This window comes from Anser anser (assembly GCF_964211835.1).
Source record: "Anser anser genome assembly, chromosome: 5".
Classification (NCBI taxonomy): Eukaryota; Metazoa; Chordata; class Aves; order Anseriformes; family Anatidae; genus Anser; species Anser anser.
The window spans coordinates 53204307-53230641 of NC_139725.1; the positions used below are offsets into that span (position 1 = coordinate 53204307).

General features: G+C 38.3%; 1 protein-coding gene across 3 annotated transcripts in view; it reads right to left on the reverse strand.

Annotated features, from left to right (window-relative positions):
- Nucleotides 1-2385: 2385 nt before the first annotated feature.
- The window catches only part of LOC310899816 (uncharacterized protein), a 98334-nt gene continuing 74384 nt past the window's right edge, over nt 2386-26335 (reverse strand). Inside the window, exons 2-4 of one of the 3 annotated variants that reach the window (XR_014584690.1) lie at nt 5842-5948; nt 3759-3798; nt 2386-3443 (exon numbers count right to left, since the gene is read on the reverse strand). Coding sequence is in view for 1 of the 3 variants with exons in the window: in XM_083836731.1 (XP_083692857.1) it covers nt 3947-4017; nt 5607-5716; nt 5842-5948 (288 nt within the window). In the remaining 2 variants the exon portion in view is untranslated. The other 2 variants (XM_083836731.1, XR_014584691.1) reach the window with 2 other exon arrangements.

Genomic DNA, 26335 nt, shown 5'->3' on the forward strand with positions numbered 1-26335 from the left:
TCCATCTGGCGTGCGTTTGCTCTGAAGACATTTTCCTGTCAATCTCTCCTGCCACATTAAAAATCTGTCATTACTATTGCATTGCCGCCTGGCTCCTGAGATTTGTCTGACTGCTTTATTGCTCCTCTCTCTTTTTTTTTTTTTTTTTTTTTTTTTTCTGCTACAGCCAAGAAGCAGAAATAAAGGTTTGTTGTTGAAACATGGCCGCAAGGAAAGTAGGAGGCACACATCTGTCAAGGTATTACCTTTCTTCAACCAGGGATTAAGGTGTTTTACTGCTCTCGCTACTGAGCAGTCACACTGAATAAATTTTCTCAGTAGAACATAAAAATGAACTCATACATTTTGAACTGGGTTTCATTCTTTCAAGCCAACCCATATAATTATGCAATGGCATCAGCATTCGGGGGAAAAAGGGAAGTCAGAAAGGTTTGTGTGCTCCCCCCCACACACACACATATACACTGCACCACCCTTCACATTTACATTATTTAAATGCTTATTAGGAGGGCAAGTCAGAGGACATCAGTATTGGAGAGAGAAATGTTTTCTTCTACTCTTCTTTGCTAGAGCCCTTGCAAGGTCAGATAGGATACAAGGCTTTACCCTATGTTTTGTCTCTGTGCTCAAAAAATATGCCTGGCTGTGTATATTCACTGCTAATTCCCAACCAAGTAAGTCAACAAAATTGTGATTCCTGAAACATTTTCTTTCTACAGAAACAGGAAATAACATTATCTCCCATGTATCCTTCTCATTTCCTCAGTGGAAGTTAACTACAGTCTCAATTGCACAAATGGAGACAACTTAAAAATTAAACATAATCAGTGCAAGTGTTTGTTACACCAAGACAGAGTATGCCAGCCTGTTCTTCTCCACAGTCCTCGGCTGGACACTCCTGCATCATCATCATCTCAGTTCAGTTATATAAAGTCAGATGGATAAAGCAAAAGGGTTTATTTTACAAAATAAATATTAGGCATGGATAAATGAAGGATTGGGCCAAATAAGTCTGTGAAGAGGGACAATATAAGATGCTTTATGTTTTCTTTCTGAATTAAAAAAATAATAATAATAAATTGCAGCTTCTAAATCTGAGAACACCTAAGAACAGAAGGACTAACTTCAGTGTAGAAACCACCACTCCAAACTTTGGGGAAAAAGTAGTTAAAAAGTACTACATAAAGTCAGAAATCACAGCTCAATCTGAATAAGGGCATCTGCTCCATACCTCCAGGGAACTCTGCAGTGTGTCCCTACCATCGGTTTCACTTGCTTTGTTTTGCCCTAGGGTCTCCATCTCCTACATGCCCACGCTGCATCCTCTCAGGATCCCCTTTGGAGTGAGACAAATACCTCCCACCAGAAATGCTAACTTGTGTCATTGCTGACTGACATATTTATTTAGCAGCGAGGTAACTCAGTTCAACAGAGAAATGTTAGGACCTGCAGTTCTACTGGAAAACTGCTGCTTGAACAAAAGCAAATGAGCTATCCAGCAGGTCAGCAGATAATCTGTCACTCACTTATTCTTCATGGTGTCCCAAGAAGGTCATAAATCACCGGGATATTGTTTCAGTACTGTATTCCCCCATCCTTTGCTTTCTGCTGGATGCTGGCTACTTTCCACCCATTTCAATCCAGGGAAGACAAGAGGAAAAGCAAACGTTGTGTAAACTTACAATCCTCTCCCCATTCGTGCCTCCTTCCCAGAGCTAAGTTACATGACTGAATTTACAGCTTTGTTATGCCAGTGCAGCACCCAGGAACATGGTGGGTTGGAGCAGGAGGCAAAGCTCCACCCCAAACTATTTCCAGGTTTTAATTCTTTAGGGAAAGGGACTATCTTCTTATTCTGTGTTAGCATAACACCTCATACAATGGGGAACTTAGGGTTGTCACATTGTGCTTCAGTGCAAATTATAAATAATAATGTGCTTGTGGAAATATGGTTCCTTCAGGTACTCTTTTATGACACCACTCAATGTGCCCCTCTGGCTTAGACCATATTTGCAAGTAGTTGGCCCATAGGAGTAAATATATAGAGTGAAATAATTGGTGTTGAGGAACACATGTTCTTACTGCAGGTCTTTTAGGGGGTAGGACTTCAAACTAACAGGTGGAGCACAGATGTGCATTCTGAGCACAACTTCTGCCTTAATTTTACCTGAAAGAAGCCCAATTTGTGGTCCCTGATCCTGCTCTGCAATGCAAGCCACAGTGCTCTCAAAACACTAGTGTAAATGCAGCTGGGGCCTTCTCTGGCAGACCTCGTGTTTGCCAGATCCTGACTGTGACTGATACTCCTTCATGTGCCTTCAGGACAGGGTGCTGTCTGGAGGTACAGAGAAACAGTGCATTAACCTGCTACATCAGGTGAATTCTGCAAAGCATATTTATTTGAGGAGAAAACATTTCCAGATATCAATCAAAAAAGAGAGGTACAGAGAGAAAGGGAAACATATACTTTTTTTTTTTTTTAAACACAAAAGTACTGTTAATAACTTTGTCTACATACAACCCTCAGAGAACTGGAAGCCTGTTGCACTGTTACACTTGACTGTAAATTCAGATTAATTGCAGAGGTATGTTTTTGTTGTTGCTGTTGTTGTGGTCTTTCAAGTTGAAGTTTCCATTTTTTCCTCCAGAAATAAGTTTGCTGGTGATGGCCCTTTACCTACTGATTCCTCCTCTTCCAGGGTGCATAGTTCAGAGTTAAAAATGCTGTCAGTGGCTGTAGCTTCATTTGCAATGCCTGTTTGAAGTAGGCAACTGCTTTATACTTTTGGGTGTGTTCAAATTACATATCAGGATCTAGATCAAAGCTGGCAAATGGCCTCTTGCCAATATACTTTTATAAAGCTGTTCATGATTGTAGAAGACAACTATAAGGGGCCAAATTTCCAGAAAACATAAAACTAGTGAGGGTCATTTGGGGAACCTCAGAGTTGTTCTTTTTCTTAAACAAATAGCTACAACCACTGTTTTTTATTTAAATGAGAATACAAATGAAAATAGCTGAAAGTAAAGGGATCTCCAGGCCTCACTAATCTCGCCACTGCTTGATTTTAATTACCCAGGAAAAACATAACAATATTTTCCCATGGATGAGGAACCTTCACATCCAATCAAAACACCCTGAAACTTGAGTATGAATATGCATATTTAATATGCATATCTTCTGGTCCACACAGAGGAATCTGGTTAATGTGTAACTGGGTTGAGGATTTGGGCAGTACAGTTTGATCTGATTCTTGGGGTTGTCTGTCTAAACATAGCTGCATCTCTTTCAATCAGGCAGTGGGTTATCAAAGCTTTGCATGGAGTCCCAAGGGAACAAGCCCACCGCAAGTGTTATCTTCATTCTGAGAACTGACTCCAGATACACAGGGTTTTAATGAGTCAACGAATTGCACTGCCCACAACTCATTGACACTTCCTCTCTCAAAAAAAAGAAAAAAAAAAGAAAAAGCACATTAATTTAAGCTGCCCTCACCTGTGTTTTTGTTTTGTTTTGTTTTTCCCCCTCCATACTCTCATGCCAATTAGCATAGTGCTATTCCCTGGTCTGTGTGCATTTAGGTCATCCCATCTTCATCTATTTTTGTTATCCCGGATCCATAAAATTAAGTTAGACCCGCCTCAGATGTGTATAATTAATGAACGCCCTTTTTCTCAGTAAAACTAAACATACTCATCTTTTTCCTTCCCAGTATGAATGTGGAATTCACTTAGTCCACTCTCATACTTGTCCTTACCATGCCTCTCCACAGAGTTCTGTCAGCCACTGCCAGCTACCTAAGGACAGAAAACAGCTTTTAGTGAGGGAAGAAGGACAGAGGGAGTCTCTTCAGCCAGTAAACTTGGGGGGAAAGTAGGGGCACAGTCTCCCAGGGAAGAGTCTGCAGTGTCAAAGCTGGGATTCAATTTCTTCACTGAAATTTCTTCACTGATGAAAGTAGCTGCTGCTTAGCCTGTCTTCTTGTATCACCTGCCTCTGTGCAGGATGTCCAACACCTGAACCAGAACAGTATACAGTGAGGAAGTATCATCTCTTCTATCTACATCAGCTGAGCCTTTTAACATCGATACCACTTTATCACACTCAGACAGTACAGATTTATCAAGGGAGTTCCCATTACCATTAGCTCCAGCCAGCGTGGCACCCACTTCCATGTTTGTTCACAGGTCTGTTGAGATGACAGCTACACCCATTGCTTGAATACAGTGGGATGGACAGAAAGGCAGTAGCAAAAGGAAAAACTCACTGATCCACATAAAGATTTGAGAGAGCTATTTTCTATTGTGCACCTCTTATATGAGCATAAGTGCCCTTTGCAGGATCTACGCACTTTTACTCCCCGTCTGTAGAACCTGGGGGGACAGCACATCCTCTGCCTGTGTCCTCTCAGGTGCTGTTGTCACATGTGCCCAGGAGCAGGAGCTGTAGTCCAGGCACAGCTTGTACTTGGGAGAGCCATGTGGAAATGCTCCCAACAATGTCACTGCCCACATTCTTACAGTCTTATTCACATGTTGAAGCATCTTCTCTTGTCACTTCAACTCTTAACTGCCATGGAAGAAGTACCATAAATGATAGGTGCAGAGAGCTACAGACAGCTTACTCCCAGGTCTGCTTGCTCCTACAGAGTGTAAACCTGGTGTATGTCTTATCTTGTGTCTCCTTTTGCTCCTCCACCCCTGTATTGCTTCTAGGCTGGGGATAACATCCAAGAAGGAAGATCTTTCCCCTTGTGAAGAATTTGCAGAGCTGCTAAACAAGGCTCAGTGCTGCACATCAGAAAGCTACTGCAAGCTACTTTGTAAGCAAGGTGGCAGACATCTAACAGCACCTTCCAAGGGAAGCTGCATATGACCTTTTTCCCCCAAAGTCAATCAAAAGTGATACTGACATTTTTCATTGATCAAAAACTATCGGTTTGGGCAATTAACTTCTGAAAGAATTCAAATTCAAATTGTATGATTTTCATCATATCATTTTTTCCCCTCAGTTTCACTCACAACGCCCAGACATGTACTGTCTTCCTGACAAGTCATGTTGGTTTACAAATTAAAACCAAAAAAACGAAAACTGCTCCAAACTTACTGGACACAATAGGTAACCAGGTGGTGTTGGGAAGGCCAGAGGTGTATTCTCTTGTTAAACCTTTTCTGCACTCATCCTATGCCACTGACAATAGCTAGTCCAACCCTCTCCAACAGACCATGCTGCACATAGCTTTCAGGATGTGTTTCTTTCTGCAAGCCACAGAGTACTTTTGAACCCAGAGCAGCATGAGGCTGTTTGAGCCCCTCATGGGATGCTTTCGCTGTCTTCTACAGGTAGGCCCTATCCTCCACTCTGCTCAACCATTTATGGATTACCACACAGGGTCTGCAAAGATAGATTGGTTTCCTCTTCAGAAAACACATGTAAAGTGCAAAAGCCCTGCTGGCCACTCTGGTCTCTGTAACTGTGTGTGGCAATAGCAACAAGTTCTAGTATGAAGGATAAGAGCTCTTAGCCCAGAACACAGTGGTGGAGTGACTGCCCTTGTATCTCAGCTCAGGCTGAAATTAGCCTGGAAACCCTGAGGTCAGCTTACCCAGGGAAATGAGCCCAACGCTGTGACATTTCCCTTTAGAGGGTGACTGTAGCACCTCAAGAGGCACCAGGGCTTGGTGGTTGTTTATCTGTACTCTGTGATGCTGTGTCCTGCAGGGCATATTAAAGTCCATGAAATAATGATGAAGCAGAGGGGTAATTAAGAGCCACAGTGACATTGATCTGCTGAAATTTCAGAGGGAGCTCAGGGCACATGGGGAGACTATCCATCTTACCTCATGCAGGGCCAGCTTGATTGGCCTACTGAGTATTGCAGGTGGCGAGGCTCCTCACCTGTGGCCAGGAGGGCTCCCAGCGCAGCAGCCCTACTGGCTTCACATCTCTGCAAAACAGGAGGATGGGGAGAAAGTGGTCACACCTGCCAGTCTGTCCTTATAGAGCAGCACAGAAATCATTTAAAGGTACAGATCTGCTTTATCCTTCTTGTTCTTTTATCTGGAAATGGTAAAAATCTGTATTTTTACAGAAACAGTTTCCACTACTAAGAACTATTAGGTTTTTGGAGTAGTTTGCTGTATGAATTTGGTCATCATTTAGCATTAATTCAGAACTAATTTTCTTGGTTAATCCATTTTGTATTGGTTTACTTTCTTCTTCATTCAAAAACTCCAGGGCATGCTCCACATCCACCTCCAACTCTACATGGCTTCTCATTTCATTTTCTAATCCACTGAAACTAAATGAAAGTTAACTCGGGGTCGATGACTTTCCCTCAAATAACAGGCTCTCCTTCTTCAGTTTTGACTGAGTATTGGGATCATTTCTCAACCTGTAGCTTAAAGATTATGGGTTTCAAGCTACTTCAGAAGTTGCCTTTATGTCAAAGAAGTGAGAAGCATGGAGCTCACTAAATTAACAGTGATGCCATAGCTTTCTATGGTAGTCGGCATCTTCTGTACCTCATTATGTAATCACAGATTTTTACATTCTTTTTATAAATCCCAGCCTATTTTTTATTCTTTGCTTCCTCCCACTTTATTTGCTACTGACGGCTGCTGCTAAAGTTTCCTTACCTCTCTCAGAAAGGAAGTAGGTTAAGAACAACAAGAAGAACCCTATCAGATTAAGGCAAACATGTGGGCCCTACTGAGAAATGATGCATCTTACAATTGTACAAGAAAAACAGCTTACTTTGAAGGCTAAATTGCTAAATATATCCAGAGACTTTTGTGAGCAGAAAGCAGCTGTCTTCTGCTTGTTTTCAGTTGTTAGACTCCTGATGTCCCAAATAACGCACAGTCTCATAAAGGGTTGAAATTGATGCAATCAGGATAATGAAATCACTCTGACAAGGCTGCAGTTTATACTCAGTTTATAATTAGGAGTCTGCTGTCTCAGGTTAAGATATTGTGAAGTTCCACTGAATCGTTAAGCTATTCAGAGCATTGTGCTGCTACTGAAGTAGGAAAATATAATGTCCTAAAAATATCCTCATATAAACACATTAGAAATAGAAGGATGGGAAATCCAGAAAAAAAAAAAAAGTGATAGAGATACCACAGGAAAATGATAAAACTTTGTCCTATTTAGTTTGAGCCTTACAAGGAATTATTATCTTTAAAAATAAAGTGAACCAGAGCTTCAGCTACTATGGGTTTCAACTATGTTAGGGTGATTTTTACAAATCAAAGATTGTGTGGTCTCTATTTTAAAAGAGGTGAGAACATCTCTTTTACAAATCTACTTTTTATTCCTCTAAAGATAAAAGAAAAAATTCCTTGTATTTTCTGATCTGGACAGCAGATTAATAGAGAATTTTGATTTTGGACTGAAACTAATTCTGCTGGCTTCTCTGCACATATAGAATTACCTGTCTTCATGGGCCTGTTTGTACGCATCTAACCAAGCTGTCTTTTTCCATGTCACCATTTTCAACCCAGAGAACATCTAATTTTTCTCAAATCTGTACATATTATTCAACTCTGAATGATTCCCTAACCCCCAGCACAGTTGCCTAGAAGACTATGAATTTCGTACATCTCTCTCCCCTACAGTGAGAAAGTAGTATTCCCATTACTACCTGCTATCAGGTTAAAAAGCTGATGTAACATCACAACTCATCAAAGAAGAAACTTGTTAAAGACTTGACTGAATAATTATCTGTGCTGAAATTACATTGAGCAGACTTTGGGAGTCTCCTAGTCTGAAAAAGCTTGATACCAGAACTAAATCCTGTGCAATGCTATTCTACTTTGAGTGTGTTCATCAAGAGGCAGATTCCAAAATTATGTGTGGGCTTTCATGTTTTTTTTTTTATTTATTTGTTTGTTTGTTTGGTTTTATTTTCATCTGAATTGGAAGTTGAATATCTTGATAGGCTAAATATTCTTACTTTGTGCGTGCAGAGAAATGTAGCATTTTTTGTCTTTCCATCCTTTTTTATTAACTTATGTTTATCATAAGTTACATGAATCAGATGCAGACCTGAGGTACCTAAATATAATTTCAAGTTTTTCCAGTACCACACTCACTCCCATAGGTTAGGATGTGAACACCATTCACATGTTATGTCCAATATTGCCAGCCTTCAAAATTCAAAAGTCCAGAATCAGCTCCCAAAGGAATGTGAGACTGGTGTAGAAATCACAGTATTTTAAAAGCGCATCTTAAATATTAGCTTTAAAAAATCAATTATAATAATAAAAAAGCTCAACCTTCCAGTGGTTTTTTTTCAAACTGTTCTTGGCAAACTGGATGAGAAATGCTCATATTATTAAAATAAAATAGAGGATTATTATTTGTTATTTATTTTTAATCCTACAGGTATTAATAACAATATGAAAGATTGCATGACTCCTGATGGAACCTGGAAAATTAGCTATACTGCCTATTTAGCTATCGTCAGTGGAAAGACTTGCAGCATTGACTTTCTGATATATGTCAATGTTTAGTGCTTCTTAGAGCAGAGTGGCCTGGAATTAGGGACCTGGTTTGTAATTAACAGTCAAGCTCGGTATTTTGGGTGGTTTTAGGTGCTGTGCTGTGTCAATGTTTTTGTATAGAGCTGGCTAAGGTATGCTGAAGGTGCAGATTTCTTTCAGTGCAATTAGCCTTCTGCTTTCTTTTTGCTGAAGCACCCAGCCTCTTCCATTGGCAGTGTACACCGTGTTCACAGCTAGTAAGTGAGGACTTCTCTGAAAATTTTGTTAATCAGTTCACAGAGGGAACAGATTTTTGCATGGCCACTAAAATATACATTTATATGAACATATTAATCTCTCAGTAGCCTAAAAAAGATTTTTCCAAAGTTAGCATAAACATTCAATTCCCATTGGACATGTTATGTTACCTGGAAAATAACTTTTGAAATTAGAGCCTGCTCTGTAAGGTATTATATGTGGTTTCTTGCTGTCCTTAGAAGGAATGAAACCATATACTATGAGGGCCAAATCTGAGGTTTCACCTTTGCAACACCTCTTTCCCTCAGGAGGATTCCCTCAAAGTACCGGATTTTCTTGCTGAGTCAACCCAAGTGCCTCTGGCAATGGCCTCTGGAGAGAAACACCTCAACATATCCTTTGAATGAAAGCTCCAGCTGCAGAAGTCAGATCTTTCAGATATAATTTTCTGATATACTAACCAGGCTTCATATCAATTCTAGAGTCCCATGATACCTTATGGCTTATATTTTATCTGTCACACTAGTTATAAATCAAGAAACAGCCAACTGTTTATACATTTTTGCTAAATCAAATAAATTATCTAAAAATGTAGTAAAAATATATATTTTGACAGTGATTTTTTAAGAATTTAGAGTAAACACCAGAAATCAGGAGATCTTAGCCCCGCTTTCTCATAGGCTGATGTTAAGACCATGGGTAATCACTGTATTTCTCTTTGATTTAGAAAGTCCCCACATGTAAAATATTTGCAGAGGTTCCAAAGAGATATTAGATTCATGATAATTCTGAGGTATTACAGAAATAATTGTAATTATTGCCAATATTATTTACATACATTATTATTTTTAGGCTTAACTTAACCTTACTGACAATGCACTGAGAAATGCACAGCTTTACATTGTCCCAAAGAGTCTACTGTCTAGCCAGCCTGGAAAGTAGAAAATAGGAAAAACAAGAAAGGAATTATTACACACACAGGGAACTGCATAAAGTTATACAAATGCCATACAATAGCACCAGTAATGTGTGAAAGATCCATGGACTGGGCATCATCAAGTTGAAGTCCCAGTCCAGAGCTTCAGCCTCCATTTCATTAAAAAACAACTTTCCCACAATTTGGGCTCTTAGCCATCACCCTTCTGACAGAAGTGCATAATACCTCATTGGCAAGTGTCATGGGTTTAACAACTTAATTGACTGCAGGGACATCAGGGAGGAAATTGTGCTTACTGTATGGACAAGGCCAAGTTCCCCTGGTGTGCAGTGAGTCTCTACTGCCCAAAGGAATTCTCTGCTCATTCCATACTACCTCTGTGTTACCCTGGCCCACTGTCCTCCCCACAGGGTATTGACAGGAATCTGAGCTTTCCCTCATGAGATCATCAAGCCCAATTCTTAATTGATCTGAGAAACCAGTCTGAACTACTTCTGTCTTCATCCTACAAATCAGTCCCTGTGGTTAAGGGACCCCCCCCCCCCCCCATCCCCCCACCCCGTGCCCCAGACATGGATGAAGGGCTGAGAAAGGTGAACAAACATCTTTGGGGTACTCTGTACTTCACACAGAGCAGTGTTGTGTTTGGTACAATCTCTTAGGTGTGCAAGAAATTATGCCAATGGAAACCAATGTTTATCAATATGCTCTGATCCTGGCTGTGGTGAGGTGCAGAGAGAAAGGAAACAGGAGGACAAAGACACCCAGATGGGAAATGAACCTGGATATTTCTCATGGGAAAAAGTATTTCAGTCATCCAGGCAGAAGCCTAGACCATGGGAAAAAAATAATAAATAAAAAATCAAATTTGTTCTTTCCAGCTGTTATGCCAAAGAAAAAAATAAATTTAAAAAGGACAAATGGATAAAATGAGCATATTTTTTATCACATCTTTTCTCACAAATTACTTACTACATTCAAGTTTCTTATGAGGAACCATTTTTAATATTTAACAGTCATATACTTCCTCAAAAAGTATTTCCTGGTAAACTGAAGCCATTATTATGTAAAACTCCCACACAGTTTGTTTCAAAAATATCTTTAAATACTATTAAAGAACAATCATTATGTAGGTTTATATCTTATGAGTGGGAAGCAGAAATCCTCAATGAATCATATGATTCCTACAACTGTAATGACACCGTGATCAACTACCCTAATATCAAAAAGTTTATGCCCACTGTATATCTGTTTTGCAGACAGTTTCCTGCCTTAAAATCTACATAATAGGTATGTTGTGGCAAGTGTAATATGCTATTTAATTTTCATCCACTGTCAATAGCCAGGCACACATGGTCTATCAGCTTTCCTTTAGCTGCTGCTGCTTGCTGCTCCCTGGCCGATCAAATAAAGTGACTAGAAATTCAAGGATCAACTTCAGAAAAATGTTGACAGATATACAGAACTAGATATTTTAATTATTTTATTGTCATCCACTATGGTTTTGTTTTGGTTAAAAGCAATGAAAGTATTTTCAGTTGGGTAGTGCTTTGCAGAGGGAAGTGACAATAGGACATTTCTGAGGAAAGAGAAAGATTGCCAGTGATATGGAAAAAACACCATGGAGATCAATATTTAATCTATAATTATGGGTGTACAGTATGTACTGTGCATTTTTTATATTTAACTTGGCTTTTACTATTGCTCAGTAGGAGGGGAACAGATACTGAGAGCCTTGGATAGCAACCATAAGAAGCACGTTTAAATACACATATTTTCAGGAGACCTGTGAGTATGAGAAGGAAAGGACTGTAGTCTCTCTAATATTTTTTCATGTTGGAAAGACTGAGAGCTTTACCTGGGAGAACTAATTTCAGATAAAAAAAATGTAAAAATAACTTCCAAAGTTGATGCTGCATAGTATTATGACACATATTAAAAATATATATTTGTGTCACCGTATACTCGACTAAAGAAACAATGAGCAATTCGCTTTTCACAATGGAAATACTGATCATATAAAGAGTTATAAATAAATACAAAGTCAAACTTGTATATGGGAAAGCCCCCATCCTCTTTGTTGGTTTCAGTCAGGAAATGTGCAGGTAGTACAGACTCTAATTCTGCTCAAACAGTGCTAGAAGATACTACAGTATTGCTGGCAGCTCATATTCATCATGAGTTTAACAATGTTTTGAGTGTATGCATATACATATATCTGTGTATGTGCTCGTATATGGGCATTTATATGCCACATCCAGGTTTTTCTGAAGGCCTTTGAAGTTAGCTGGCTAGAAAAGATTAGACACTAGGGGGACAAAAATTATTTTAAGAGTTTAAAAATTATATTATCAGGTATCATCTGCTTGCTAATGAAGCTTCAAAGTTATTTCCAGGGCAGAATTCTGCGGATTGCTCCAGAGAAAGAGTCCAACGGTCTATCTAAAGACCTCATTCCATCATTAATGAGTGCTTAACCCCAGCATATTTGAACTTGGACTACATGACCAGTAGTCAATTTTCACTAACAGTTTTTTTTTGATCCTGAAAATCTGTAGCCGTGTCATCAGCTCCTTCTTAATTATACCGTATTCTTTACATCTGTCCTGCTAAATAACTCTAATTGAAATAGCACCGGCGTGAATTTTCGTAATGTTCCCCCCAAGACATCCCGAAAGTGACTCACACGAGAAAACAGACTGAAGTCACAGCTGGAAGCACGTCAAGGATCATTTCCATTTTTACATGATTAATTTGAATTTAATATCTTAAATCAAAACCTGATTAATTTAAATAAAATTTTGATGGTGCCCTGCTTCTAATATACATTGCAGTAATTAGATTCAGCTTAATGTGATTTTTTTACATAATTAAAAAAAAGGGTAAGTCATGTGTAACAATGCAGAGATGGTACAAATCTGTCCATATATATACATATACATACACAGACACACACATATGAGATTGTGTTGAGACATTGCTCAGGTACAGGAAAAATCACAGCTGGATTGCTGTGTTATTGCTGAGCTTTTGGCCTTTGTAGAATATTCCACTTGTATTTCACTGCAGAGTGAATCAATGCTTTAAAAATATATGTACACAAAAGAAGGAAAGCTGTAATCAGCATCAGTACAAAAGTAAAATTATAGCCAATGGAATAATCTAGGTCTACTTAACAGTTTTAATATTGTTGTTGTATTTGTTTGTTGTTGTTGTTGTTTGTTTTTTAAGAATTAGATATGTATATACTATAAATGAACTTTTTAATTATTATTATTATTATTTCCCCACCCCCACCCCCACCCTCAAACATCTGCAATGTAATATTTACTGCAGCTCTTAGGCTGCTGTTGTTCAAGGCACAACAGTTCTTTATAAAATAAATTGTTACTGCATTTTTATAGTTGCTCTCCCTGCCTGTCTCTGATTTTATAAAGTGCTCCTGTGCACTATACAAGTAATACAGTAAGCAAACAGCAGTTCATATGTGTTAGGATCAGATGAAAGCTGTCTGCACTACATACCTGACCGTTTACTGATGCTGGTTGTGATCAATGACTGTGGCTGAACATGGCCAGTGCTAGGGAGTAAAACTTTGCAAATGGTACTGAAGGTAGCAGTCACAACGTTTCAGATTTTACCAGCTTCTTTGCAGGAGAACAAATTACTAACATAAGCTGAGAAGTGGGTTCATCTGCAGCAGTAGATGGAGCTTCAGTGAAGGCATGCAACAAAATGATGCAGGTAGGCTGAAATCCTAGGAAAGCCACAGATGGAGTAGATTTTTTTTTTTTTTAAATTTTTATGGACTTGGGCTTCGTCATTAATGTCTGAAGATTTATGTAAAATTTATATATTTTTAAGGCTAAAACATCCCATTCATTCCTGTAAATTATGAATCTCTTAAGTCAAAAATAAAACAAAGCAAAACAAAATAAAATGCTGTCTTTAAATATGGAAAAGAAAATTAGGTATGGCCTTGTCCTAACTGACCAAATGGAACATCAAATTATGCTTTATTATTTAGGTCTTTCTTCAACAAGAGAGTGAAGCATCATCATGACTTTTCACCATGGAGTAATCCCAGTAATGCCTTGACTTCAGTGGGACTCTTCACCAGTTTTAAAACACTGAGCATGTGCTTAGCTAGTAGTAAATCACTATTAAATAGCAAAGAATGAGGAAGAGTAAAAAAACTTATTTCCTGCCTGGGGCTAACTGCTTGCAGGGAGGTACATGCATGGTTCATTTTTTTGTGAAGGCAAGTAAAAATCATTCAGGTGTATTTGATAGCATCAAGTTTTCCAAAAGCCTGTACATATACTATGTTATAAATATTTGGTACACAATTTTTAATTTTAATATTTCTTTGAAATATTTCTTTCTTTTTGGGGGAGGATGATCTTTGCTGGTAACTCAGACATATCAAATGATCAGAACATCATCCTCATCTTAAAAAAAATGCAGAACAAAGCAAAGAAAAAAAAAAACCTAAACAACAGGGGACAGGTTCAAGTCATAGTGTTCAGCCAGCAAAGTCAGGTAAAATGCTTTCAACAGAAATAAGAAAAGGTCCATATTAGAAACTGAAGAACTGTCCAACAACAAAGAGGAAGTTAAAAAAAAAAAAAATCAGACAGAGAGAAGGCAGGGAAACTGATTTTCAAAGTGATGAATCGGGCTCAGTTGTGGAAAAGATGTTATGCGTGGTGATTTACAGCAACTATGTCTTGTTTTCAGGCTTTTAACGATCTTCTCTCATTATTGAAATCATCAAAATGATCTGCACATCCTTCACAATTTCATTCTCATGCAGCATCAGACCCTTAAAAAGTCACCATCACAGCAAGGTCGTGTGTCATCATGTTTGGTCTCCTGAAGTTTATCAGCAAGCATATTACATGTGGATTACTGGAAATGTGTAGATGCAAATTAAATTTCTTCAGTTTGACCAGTCAGTCCTCCAAGAGTGTTAGTCCTGTGGATTATGTAGACAGAAGCTGGCAAAGTTGAATACTGATTCCACGAATGCTTATTTATTATTCATCACAGACAAATAACAATAATAAAATGCCACTTTTTATCTTACAGCTAAAACTTTTGATGACAATCAACTCTTTTTTTCATTCTAAATTTAGATTTCTCTTCACATCAACTACAATGGGGCCCAAAAATAACAGCATAGTTACTATCTGGGGAGAAGGTACTTTACTGCTTATATTCTTATTTCGAAGTAGAAGTCAAAACAAAATTAATCGGGAAGGGTTATCTATAATGAATCACCATTCATTTCAGAAAAAAAAAAATATCTGCCTGCAGCAGAAGAAAAGTACTTTCAAGCAGTTACGTTAGACTATAGACTCCAAGGAGAAGATTACAGATCTTCCATATTCAGCAACATGAATCAAAACTCTTAGGAACTAGTCTAACTTTTTTTTATTATTATTATTACAAGGCAGCAGGGATTGCTTTTTGTATAGGCTATGATTTAGATGGCTAATTGAAAGTAAGCAGTGGTGAGCTGCTTCCTTGGTAAAATATTACCAAGACAATCTTATCTGAGTTTACAGAGTTATTTTCAATTTGTAAATGCTGTATTCATTTCTACCAGATAAAACACCTTTAAAAATCCTAGACCCAGGCATGACTGGATTGCTGTTGCAATTGCTCTGCACTGTTTCACCCCACACAAATGCTTTCCACCCCACATATATATAAACTTTGTTCCCCTGTGAATAGTTTTACTATTAAATAAAAAATACAATCCATTTTATGGTAAATAAATTTAATGATATACTGAATCCTCATAACTTTGAGTTGATGTCATCCTGCCAGTTACCTGCTCAGCAGAGAATCTCCCTCATTAGAGCCTACACCTTTTAAAATCTCACCTTTGCAAATTTATCTCTTTCTTATAACACAAAGAAAATCTCGGGCTTTGTTTCACCATTATAATAGATGTAAATTAATGTTTTGCCATTGTTTGTTGCTGTAATCATAGAGGCAAGTATATATTCCTAACAGCTATCTTATTTTCAATTTGCAAAGCATACTGTGCTTAATCCCATGAGGCAGCCTGTGGTTCTAGATATGAATTTAAAAGGTAATTAGACCAGTGTGGGGGGTTCTCCCTGAGACAGAAAAAGCAGGCTCTTTCCAGGTCCAGAGGGGTCTTTAAGAGGTCCCAGGCTGGACACAGTTCTCTTCACAAGTTTATTACTTGTTCCTATTGTGTGAAACAGCTTATTTGTTCATGTAAATTTAAATCATGTTGATACTAGTAGAAGATTTTTTTATATATATATATTTTTTGAAAGGTCACAGAATTGTTTTTGTGACTGGCACAAAGCTATTTTTTCCCAATAATTTTTACAGTCAAAGAGATAGTAAAAGAAACATATTGATAAAAGTTTTAATGCATCTCTGGTGGGTGGCAGTAATTTTAAATATCATAAAATCATCATTAAGTCATTTATGTAAATGAAAAGTACTTGGCAACTATTTATATGGCAAGGAAGTGCCGGTTTCTCTGTATCTCTGCTTTCTTTTTCTCTTTCATCTTTTCCCCTTTTGCTGGCTGTAGCATTGTGCATATTGTAAGGTTTTTGTGAAGACTTTCTATAGAGAGAGGATCACATACCTGTGGGAGAGAGTGTGCAGTGAGGAAGTAGTGATGGGGCAAGGTTAAATTAATCTCTCAAGAAAAATGCCCAAAGGTTATTTCTATAATCTGAAAGCAATGTGGTGTATTGGTGAGCTTTAAGCAAATTTGGGAGAGATTTAGATTTATGTGGGTTTGGATTAGACAGCTTGTTACCCCATCCCCAGTCTCATCGTTTGAAATCTGGATCCAGATCTGAGTTTTGAGGCTTCAGCCCAGTTGAAGTTTGCATCATATGAATTTCAGTTTGAGTTAATGGCTGGTTTCAAGCACGACCATAAATCTCTCCTCAAAGGGAAGGGAGGGTAAAGGATCTGAGCACTCACACAGGTTTTACTCCCAAAAATTGCCATCTTGAGCACTTTCTGTGCAGGAAAAAAGAGACAGTTTGAGCTAAACTGGTTCTATTTGCCCAGACGTCTAATAATATTTAAGGGCCAGGTTCTGCCCTCAAGTCTTTTTGGTAGGCAGTTTGATCACTCAATCTTGGGAAGATTCTGTCCCTAAATATTCTCACTTCTCAACACATTGTTACCCTCCCACATATACATTCAGGCAGAGAAACAGAATGGTGAACCTCCCCCACTGGTTTTAATGCAAGTCTGTTGAGTCACATTCTCCCCCTGTTTTTTGGATTGAGTTAGGGGTATAGGATTTGTTTTGAAGATGATAAAGATGCTAGGAAAGTACAAGGAAAATTTTGTTCCCAGGTCAGTAGACCAAACCTGAACTCCATCCCCACACCTGCGCATAGAGGCTGTCTCTAAAGCCTTAGAGGCAACTAGTCAGTAGGAAACATTAAGCTCAAGGACTTAAATAGATGTCTACAGAGCCAGTTTACTCAGCCTGTTGCTGTCTACCAGGCTGCATCTCCACCTGCAGCCTCCTTGAGGGGAGTCTGGGAGTGCACAGAGCTAGCCAAGGCTGCTATGACGAGCTTCAGTGCACCTACACCTTCGCAGAGTGCATAGGCTACTTATAGACATGGTAGCACAGGATTTATGTCATTCTCTAGCTCCTTACCTAGTTCTTTGTCCACTGCCCCTTTTTGAGAGGAGCTTTTCTGCCACCAGGAAGGAGGGGCCAATACATAACTGTAGGAAGTCTGTCCGAACTTGTGTTTACATACACAACATGAACTCTGAAGGCTTATTCTGAGCTGGAATTCTCTTTAAGCTTTACACCACACACTCCTGACAGGAAAGTAAGATGGCACCATAATTTCTGCTTTCCTACAGAACCTTCCTTGAAGCTTTCATTGAGGATCACTTCCCATAAACACATCCCAATAATGCATTTTAAAGAAATTAGAAACTATGGTACATCAGGGCAGACATTTGTTTTAATTGAATTGAATTATTTATTTACTGAAAGCTTGTATTGTTCATAATGTTTAGGGCGCCAGTCTCTTCTTGTTAGATTTTTAGCAATGAAAACAGAATTCATTTTAAGGGAGATATTCCTGACTTTTGCCCAGCAATCAAGAATAGATTTATTTATTTATTTATTTATTTTTTCTACCAAGTAACTAGAAAATGCTGGTGACAAGAATTCTGCATGAAACTAGAGAGGAATATGAGTAGATTCAAGTTGTAAGGTAGCTGAAATATAGGTCGGTGACTTTGCAAGGATTATAAGCAGTCTTACAAGAAATTTAGACCATAATAAAATCTAATTTTCTGATATTTGGTGCCATAGCTGAAGTACAAAATAATATAAAGAAAAGCATAATCCCCAGCCTATGTGTGACCTAAGAACTGTTAAAACTGAGTATTGGTAAACCTGAGGTCTGACTAGTTCACTATGTCAAAACTGGAGAGAGGCAGTATCTCTGGCAACTGCTTCTGAAACCCTAAGGTATCTTACAAATTCACTAAGAGTTAGCTGCCAGGGCTCAGCATGAATTTGCCCTACTCAGAGGGGTCCCCACCAAAGCGTATTTTGCTGTTTGCCTCAAAAAATTATCATCTGCCCTTGACTCTCCCTGATATTAAAGAGATTTCAGCATAGATGCACCAAAATTTGCTTGCACACCCCAGACATCAATAGCAGCCCAGTTCCCAAGGTTAAGCTGTTACTTCCTTTTCAGTGATGTTCTCAACTAGACAAAAGCATAAGTACTGACATGAAATAATCCTTAATTTCTGTCTGTGGATTTGCCATTATTCCCCATAGTTGTATCAGAACACCATCATACCAACCACTAACAATGCAAAACTTACATGGATGAGGCTGACTGTTGTCTACACTGTTTGAAACCAAATGGGTGATCTCAAAAACGCAAAAGTAGAAAGCAGGCTACTGAGTAGCACTACAGCATTTTGTTCCCCCCCATACACTGTGTTAAGTCTGGCTAAAGAGGCATTCTCAGAAGTTCGGAAATCCCCAAACAATGTAATCAATCCTTCCATGCCTGTGGTGAGCAATAAAAGTTTATATGAAACCTACAGCACTTCACAGTGAATGGCTGAAAAATAGCACACATTTATCAGAATGCCTGAAAACACACCCCATTCTGGTAGAGCAAAGCAATCAGCGAAGCCATTCTTCACCTAAAAGATTTCCATTCTGTTTTGCTAACACACTATATTCAGTATTGATGTGTTTCTTCGTACAGTAAAGAGCAGACTCTGCAGTACTGGGACAGCTCATTCACATGACAGCGATATCGCAGTCACGCATTGCTCTTGCTTCACAGTGCGAATGGAGTTCCTTTATTAAAGTAGCACCCAACAGTGCTAACAGACTAAAGGCGCTTGTCAGTGTCTCCCCTAGAGGACTATATTTTGTAAGGGGCTTTACATCTGGCTGTTTTTTCATGGGCAACAGGTCCATAAAGGGATGTTAAAAGGATTAAGTGAAGGTATACCCTCTAATAGCCCTAATCCAATCATTGTGGATGGGACTGGATTACAGAAAGCAGCCAGGTTTGTGTGATTTCCCTAGACAATATCCCCTATTTCTGTGGCTTGGGACAGCTATTTCTGTGTCTGGGGACATAGAATTTGGCTGGACAGGCTGCTGGTATGGCCTGGCTCATTTGTGCTTCCTTGCATTATTCTATAAAGGAGGTACGAATCATACAAAACTGATTCATATCCATTTCAAAATTCAGAATGGCTTTGAATCTTTGACTGTTTTGATTGGAAACTCACAGAAAGTTTAGCTAAAGACTGCTTCTGTGAATTTCTTTAGGATCTAGCCTTGCTTTTATAGTCCTAAAATCAGCATTACTCAGCTTCCAAAAAGACAAAGTTCAGAATTAGAATTAGAATTAGAATTAGAGCAAAGGTACCAATAGATTTTGGGATACTGGCATATAAATCTCATATCATTATCCTTTCTCATCATATTTTTCCCTTTCTAGGCAGAAATATCAGACACACACACACACACACAAAGTGCCACATTTCATGGTATTTTGCTCTTGGGATTCTGCTTAGCATCTACAAGTAAAAAAGGTGATGAAAATGGAAAACAAGTTCTCAGATAGTTAACAGAACACATCAAAAACTTAAAAATCTTCATTCAAGGTAGGCATTAAAAAAGCAAAAACCAAACCAAACCAAACACAGACCAAAGAAAGCAGAAAGAAAAACAAAAAGAAAAATACAAATACAAAATAAAACAAAACAAACAACAACAGGAAAAAAAACAGCTCAAGTTCTCTATAATAAATCCATGGCCACTTTTGAACTTCACAGTTCTCACTGTCCTGTACACAACTCCCACTCAGTACATCACAGCAACAGTACAGATGGAGTTGTGATCTTCTTTACTCCAAAAGCACAGTCTTGTAGCTAAAGAAGGATATCTGTTAGCAGCTCTGGGTCTATACCATAGAGCTGAGCAGTTCTCAGTATGGTGGTACATCCCAATTAGACATGCAGTCCCATTCTTTGCTCTCCTTTGGTGTACTCTTTCTCCATCAAGAAGGATCTCCACATGCAAAGCACTAAGCCTTTGCTGTTGTTTTTGCATAACATTGATTTAGACGAGTAGAGTTGTTTATTATTGAGCTAAAGAGCAGTGTAGAAGTAGGTAGCTTTGGAGGCTTTTTGTGTTGCATTGGTGTAAATGAAAATAAAAATGTTAAAGTTTCCAAAGGGGCATTTTAAAGACTGTTAATTGATAATGCAGAAAGGAAAGACTTAATACATTGATGGGAAAGAGTGGAGCTGGAAAGCTAGCAAATTGGAAGACACAGCTTTTACCTCTCTTGTAGCCATATTCTACTCGTGGTTTTGGACCTACCCGGAACAACTGCAAAACCTGGAGGAGCTGATCAGTGAAAAGAATGGTCATACCATCCCCAAGGAACAGAGGGGCAAAGTAGGGATGGGTTGATCCATATATCTCCTAGGTAACCACCACGATAGAGTACATGCAACTCCACTGTTTATAGTAGCTGAGCACCTCATAATCTTAATGTGATTAATGAATATCCTTAGGCCATCTGGGTAAGGAAGAGCATCTATTATCTGCATTACAGACATGGGAAATGAAGCTCTAGAAGCCTAAATCTCAAAAGTACTTACAAACCAAATTTGTTTCAAACACTTTTTAAGATTTGGGCCAGAGAGATTAAGGCCATATTAGGCATGGGTATTGCAAGAACAGAAGCTCTGATGAATGGGTTACACGCACCATTTAGGGAAAAAAAATATAATAATAATTAAAAAAATAAAAAAAAAAAAACAGGATGGCTGCAACAAAGCAAGCACTGAAAACAAACTTTTGCAGACCAGACTACCAATGGACTGTTTTCTCAAAAAAAGTCCTCTTCTCCTGCTACCAGAAGAAATTTTGGGTTTTGGTGCAAAACCTTTTGGGATTGCAATTAGAATTCTCATGAAAACCCAAATTAGTAGCTGGTCATTTTGGTGGTTGACATAAATCCCTAAAAACACTATGATGGTAATTTGGACTTTAACCATCTATCACATACTAATATTTCTGCCAAGGAAAAAATAGACAATCCAGAAGGGTGAAAGGAAGGAGAAGTCCATCATTCCCAGCTGTCATTCACTCAGTGTAGGCTCTGTGCTGGTTTTTGATCCATTTCTAGCTTCCTGTTCCACAACCACTAGGAGGTGTACTTAATACATTGGCATGAAGAAGGGGAAACATCAACATCTAGTGAAGAAAGGGTCATGTCCAACATGTGGAGAGGTGCAATTAAAGACAAAGAATGCCAGCTAGTGAGTCAGTGGAGCAGCTCGTAGTGAGTAAGCTGCAGTAGTTGTTGCGTAGGTTTAAGCAAATCTGTGGCTATCCTCATTTAAACTGGGTGCCAAAAGCAGTCTCTGGGTGGTGAGGAGCTTAGAGGCAAATCATCAGCCTTCCTCCTCACTTCATAGATACTCACAGATGATCAGACAAATATGAGGATTAAACTGCATATATACAGACGGTTTCTATTAAATGAGTATGGGAAGAACAGCATTCCCTAGAGAATATGACTGCAGCCTGACTATTTATGCCTGGTAGGCACATAGGTCCTTAACTTTAACTACACAAGGAGTACAAGCATTAAAAAAAAAAATTGACAGGCAGATGTTGCAGAATTTTCTGAGAACTGCAGTAAAAATTCTAGCTACCACAACAGCTCAGTCTCTGCAACCAAACTGCCATGCCCATGCTTCAGAATATAGGTGCGAGTCTTTCTTCTGCATCTTTTTGACGTATGTGCTTAAGTACATAAGCACACAGCCTGGCTTGTTTGGGGGATGGAAGGTAAAATTTGGCTTTCAGTTACTTCTAACACCTCAGAAATCTCAAAGGTGGAGTATGAAACTTGTTCTTAGGAATGATAACTCCCCAATTTATTGTGTTGTTATTTTCTATCTGGTTGACTATATGTCTCATAGGAAAAACAGAACATAGGCAATGAGTGTCCCCAAATTCTAATATTGATAATTGGGCATGGAAATTTATTTTATTTTGGATTTTTTTTTAATGTTTCTATGCTTTTTTTTTTTTTTTTTCTGCACTGGGAAAGAAGGAGTAGATTGGTTTACATTTCTTTTTGAGCATTCACCAACTGTACTAAGAGTTAAATATGAAAAAGAATGAAAATAAGCACGAAAGACAACATCCGTTCTCATTTCAATTTCCTGGAAGGAAAGTGTGGTTGGGCAGATGGTGCTTTTTTGTTTTACTAAACTGAATGATCAGATGTAAATAATATACACCATATAGACTATAAAGATCGTTGAAGGTGAGGTTTCCATGTGCAGTGAATTGCTGTGTTGCAGAGACTTTTTCTCTCCTTAGTGATATAGATTTTTATTTTTATTTTTATTTTTTAGCTTCTTAGTTTATTTGACTCTTCAGCTTGCTTACTACACCCTCTACCTGCCTAGTCATATTTGTTTTCAACCACTGTATTTCAGACGGTTTTGTTGCATTGTTAATTCTGGTCCCTTCCATGGAGAACCAGGATATTGGGTCTCTGGTTGAACAGGCAGAAGAGAGTGGCTGGTAATTTGGCATCACGTGAGTCTCAATATTTCTGTGTTGCTATGTTTCTTCATGCCCTGGCTTTATTGTGTGTTATGAGAGTCTTTTTAATTTATTGTTGTTCAATGTGATTTTTATATCTTTAGACCTCTACTTTAATTTGCTTTCTAAGCTGGAACATTAAACATTCCTAAGGCAGAGGAGGGTTTGTGTTCTCTGTTAATTAGAAAAGACCCTTAACAAAGGAAAGGAACAACAACTACTACTACTACCTATTTTCTAAAATAAGCATGACAAAACTTGGCCCAACAGGGTTGAAATACTGTGTTTCTGACTGAATGAGCAGAAAAAGGCATCGTGCAATGACTCTACAAAGAAATAACACTATAGTTTTGTTCTCAGCTAAAATCAAAATGTATGCTCTTCATTACTCGTCATGTTCTGCGTTAGCTTGCAGGAATTCAGACAGAGGACTTGTTCATGCTTACAGTACAGCTTACATGATCACCTCTACCAGTGGTAGCAAACTAAAAACATTAATGTGGGCCTCTTCATAGGTTATTATCTCTCTGAAACACCGTGGTCCAAGATGACATCATGAATATAATGCCTGTGGCCACCAGGAGTTTTATTTAACACTCCAGATTTTTTTGCTAACTAAATGGAAACAGTAAGGGAGGAGGAAAACTGTCTTCTCGCTGAAAGAATAACACCATAACCCTCAGGAGAAATGACTCATACAAAAATACATAAATCAAATATCAAATCAGAATGACCAAATACGAGGAAATTAGAAGATAGCCACTGCTAAAACTCTCTAAATTAGCATACTGATGCTAACCATGTGACTAGATTAAGCTAATGCTTACTTTATGAAGTTCATTAAAAATTAGAAGTAATAATAAGAGACACTAGTGGTTTTTTTGTTGATGTTTGTTTGTTTGTTTTTTGTCTATTGACCTGGGAGATGTGTTGATAGTTGCCAAGATTTCATTCAAATTTTTTACAGTTTTAAATTCATAGCTCCTGGAGTCTTGTGATTTCACAAGAACTTCAGCTCTTGGTATAAAATAAAATGTTTGTAGCAGAAATCACACTTGAAAAATTGCTCAGAATAAACCTATTTCAGGGGCCTGATTCATTTTTAGGGTCCTGATTCATTTTTAGGGTCCTTGATTTTTTCAGTACTGGGAGCAAGAAAAGAAGGATCAAAACACACTAGTGACATTACACCAGTATTATCAAGAATGTGGAAGAAATAACAGAAAATTAAATATCTTCCAGTTAGTCTAAGCTATACTGCAAGTGTCAATGAATAAGTGCTTGTAGAAAACATGTCATTGGAGCTATGATTTTAAAGGGGCAAATTTTTAACATTAAATATTAACTGAGAAATAAATCAGACCAAAAATAAAGAGGAAAGACTTAAACTTACAGAACCTCCTGCCTTGTAACTTTTAAAAAGTTTGAAAATCTCAGAATGAGATTTATCTCCTCCAGTTCTTCGTAGACAGCTCGATAATGAATAAATATAGGAACAAATCAAATACATAAAGGCTCCAAAGAGAGGTGTTAGCAGCTGAGAAAGAAACACCAAAACATAGTAGCTTTAGTTGAAACTCTGCCATGCATTTACCAAGTGTTTTTAGTGTACAAAGCAGGCAACTTTGCCTGCACACGTGTTGCTGATGGGTACTGCAAGCAAGAATCAGGGCTGGGGTGCAAATGGTATGGACAGACATTGAAACCAGCAGCTTCCCATAAGCAGGCAGGGCTTCGGTTCGTTGCTCATTCAGTTTCCCACAGTTAAAAGCTGACAAACTTGAAACAGTTTAGTGCCGATAAGGCAAGCGTAGTTAAAAAGGAAGGAAAGGCTTTAAACACCTGGGGCCAAACCTCTATCTGCTGTTGATCTCAAGTGGAATAAAATAACATGCACAAGCTCGAGATTTGACTCCTTGAATCTTATATGTATTCTGAAACCCATAGAAATGGACCATGGGGTATTTTGGGTTTCCTTAGAGACCATCCCCTATAAAAAAACACAGACATGGCTGTCCTTATGGACAAACAGTTCTATGCATGCAATACGTAACTCCATGATAAATAATGCATTAGCACCTCATTCATAGTCATAATTATGGATAGTGCTCTAACCTGAAGAGGAGATACCATTTACAAATAAAACAGACCAGTCCCAGGTAAAATTATAAATAGTTGCCAAACAAAATGGAGGCAATGTTCAGGCCCTGACAAGCAGCTGAGAATAAAACCTGTTGAACTAGTAAGACACCAAATGTCCTGTGGCATCGGAAAGTAAAAAATCTGATATCTGATTTTTCTTTCTCTTGAAAGAAACACTTCATCATGCAAACCCAATTCTTTGTTTGGTGAGCGGGCCTGGACTGCCACTGTTCATTACTATGGGAGTCGATGTAGAAATCAACAAAGTAATGCCTTTCATCTCTTGTATTATAAGAATTCAAATTCAATTTTTATTTTACAGCACAGCCACACAATACCTCACAGTATGGTTCTTGGTTGCCTCCATCCGTTAACAATATCTTTGAAAAGAGATATAGAACATAAAAATAAAACCCTCTTTTTCCCCCCAGTAGTTTGTTTCATCTTACAAACAATCGCAATTCACCATCTAAAATACACAGTAATAGTAAGTAGAGTCTATTAAACACTGTGCTCTTCCTAAAACATTTTTTTTCTTTGAGCACTAGAATAGTTAGCTGTTCCACAAAACCAGGGGTATACAACTTTTGGGCGACTATTGCCTTTGCCAAAAAACATACTAAGATATGGGGGGCCTTTGTTAACTCCCAATACAGCAGGCTACTGCACTTTTTCTTCTGGCATCCTTAGAACTGTAATACCAAACCACAGGTCCCTTCAGACCTATGGTGTTTTACCATGGGCTTCAGGACCTGATTCTTACAAGAAGACTCTAACTGGCTCTATCTGTCTTCTTAACAATGAATTATTTTTTTTTTTTGTATGTCTGCCAAATGCTTTTCAAGGTTTTCAGTTTGAGGGTTTAAAGATAGGGTATGCATGTGGTTAAATGAAAAAGCTGTACCAAAACAGGTAGATAAACTTTCTACACAGTGAGTTTTAAAATTGCATGGTCATCATACCTCATGCCACTTGTCACTGCTCCTGCATGTACCTCTGACTGAAACTCTTAGCAACTGGTGGTTAGCTCTGTGGTCAAGGGACTGTTTCATCAAGCCCCTTAAAGTATTTCATAAGCCAGGTGGCCCAGTGAATGCTCAGTTTGGTTTAAATGCAACAAAATCCCATCAGCCTCAGCAGTGGTCAGAGCAGCAGAGGAAGCAGAGCAATGCATGAAGAATAGGGATGGAGATATCCAAAGTAATCTGACTAGTTTATGTTAAGAAAGGATTCAACAGACCTGCTGTGTTCCTACTTAATACCAATCAAGCCTGAAAAGGGCCACTTGAGCTCAGGTATTTATCTCAAACTGGTTTGAATTATCCTGACTTCTTGGAGAGTCCAGA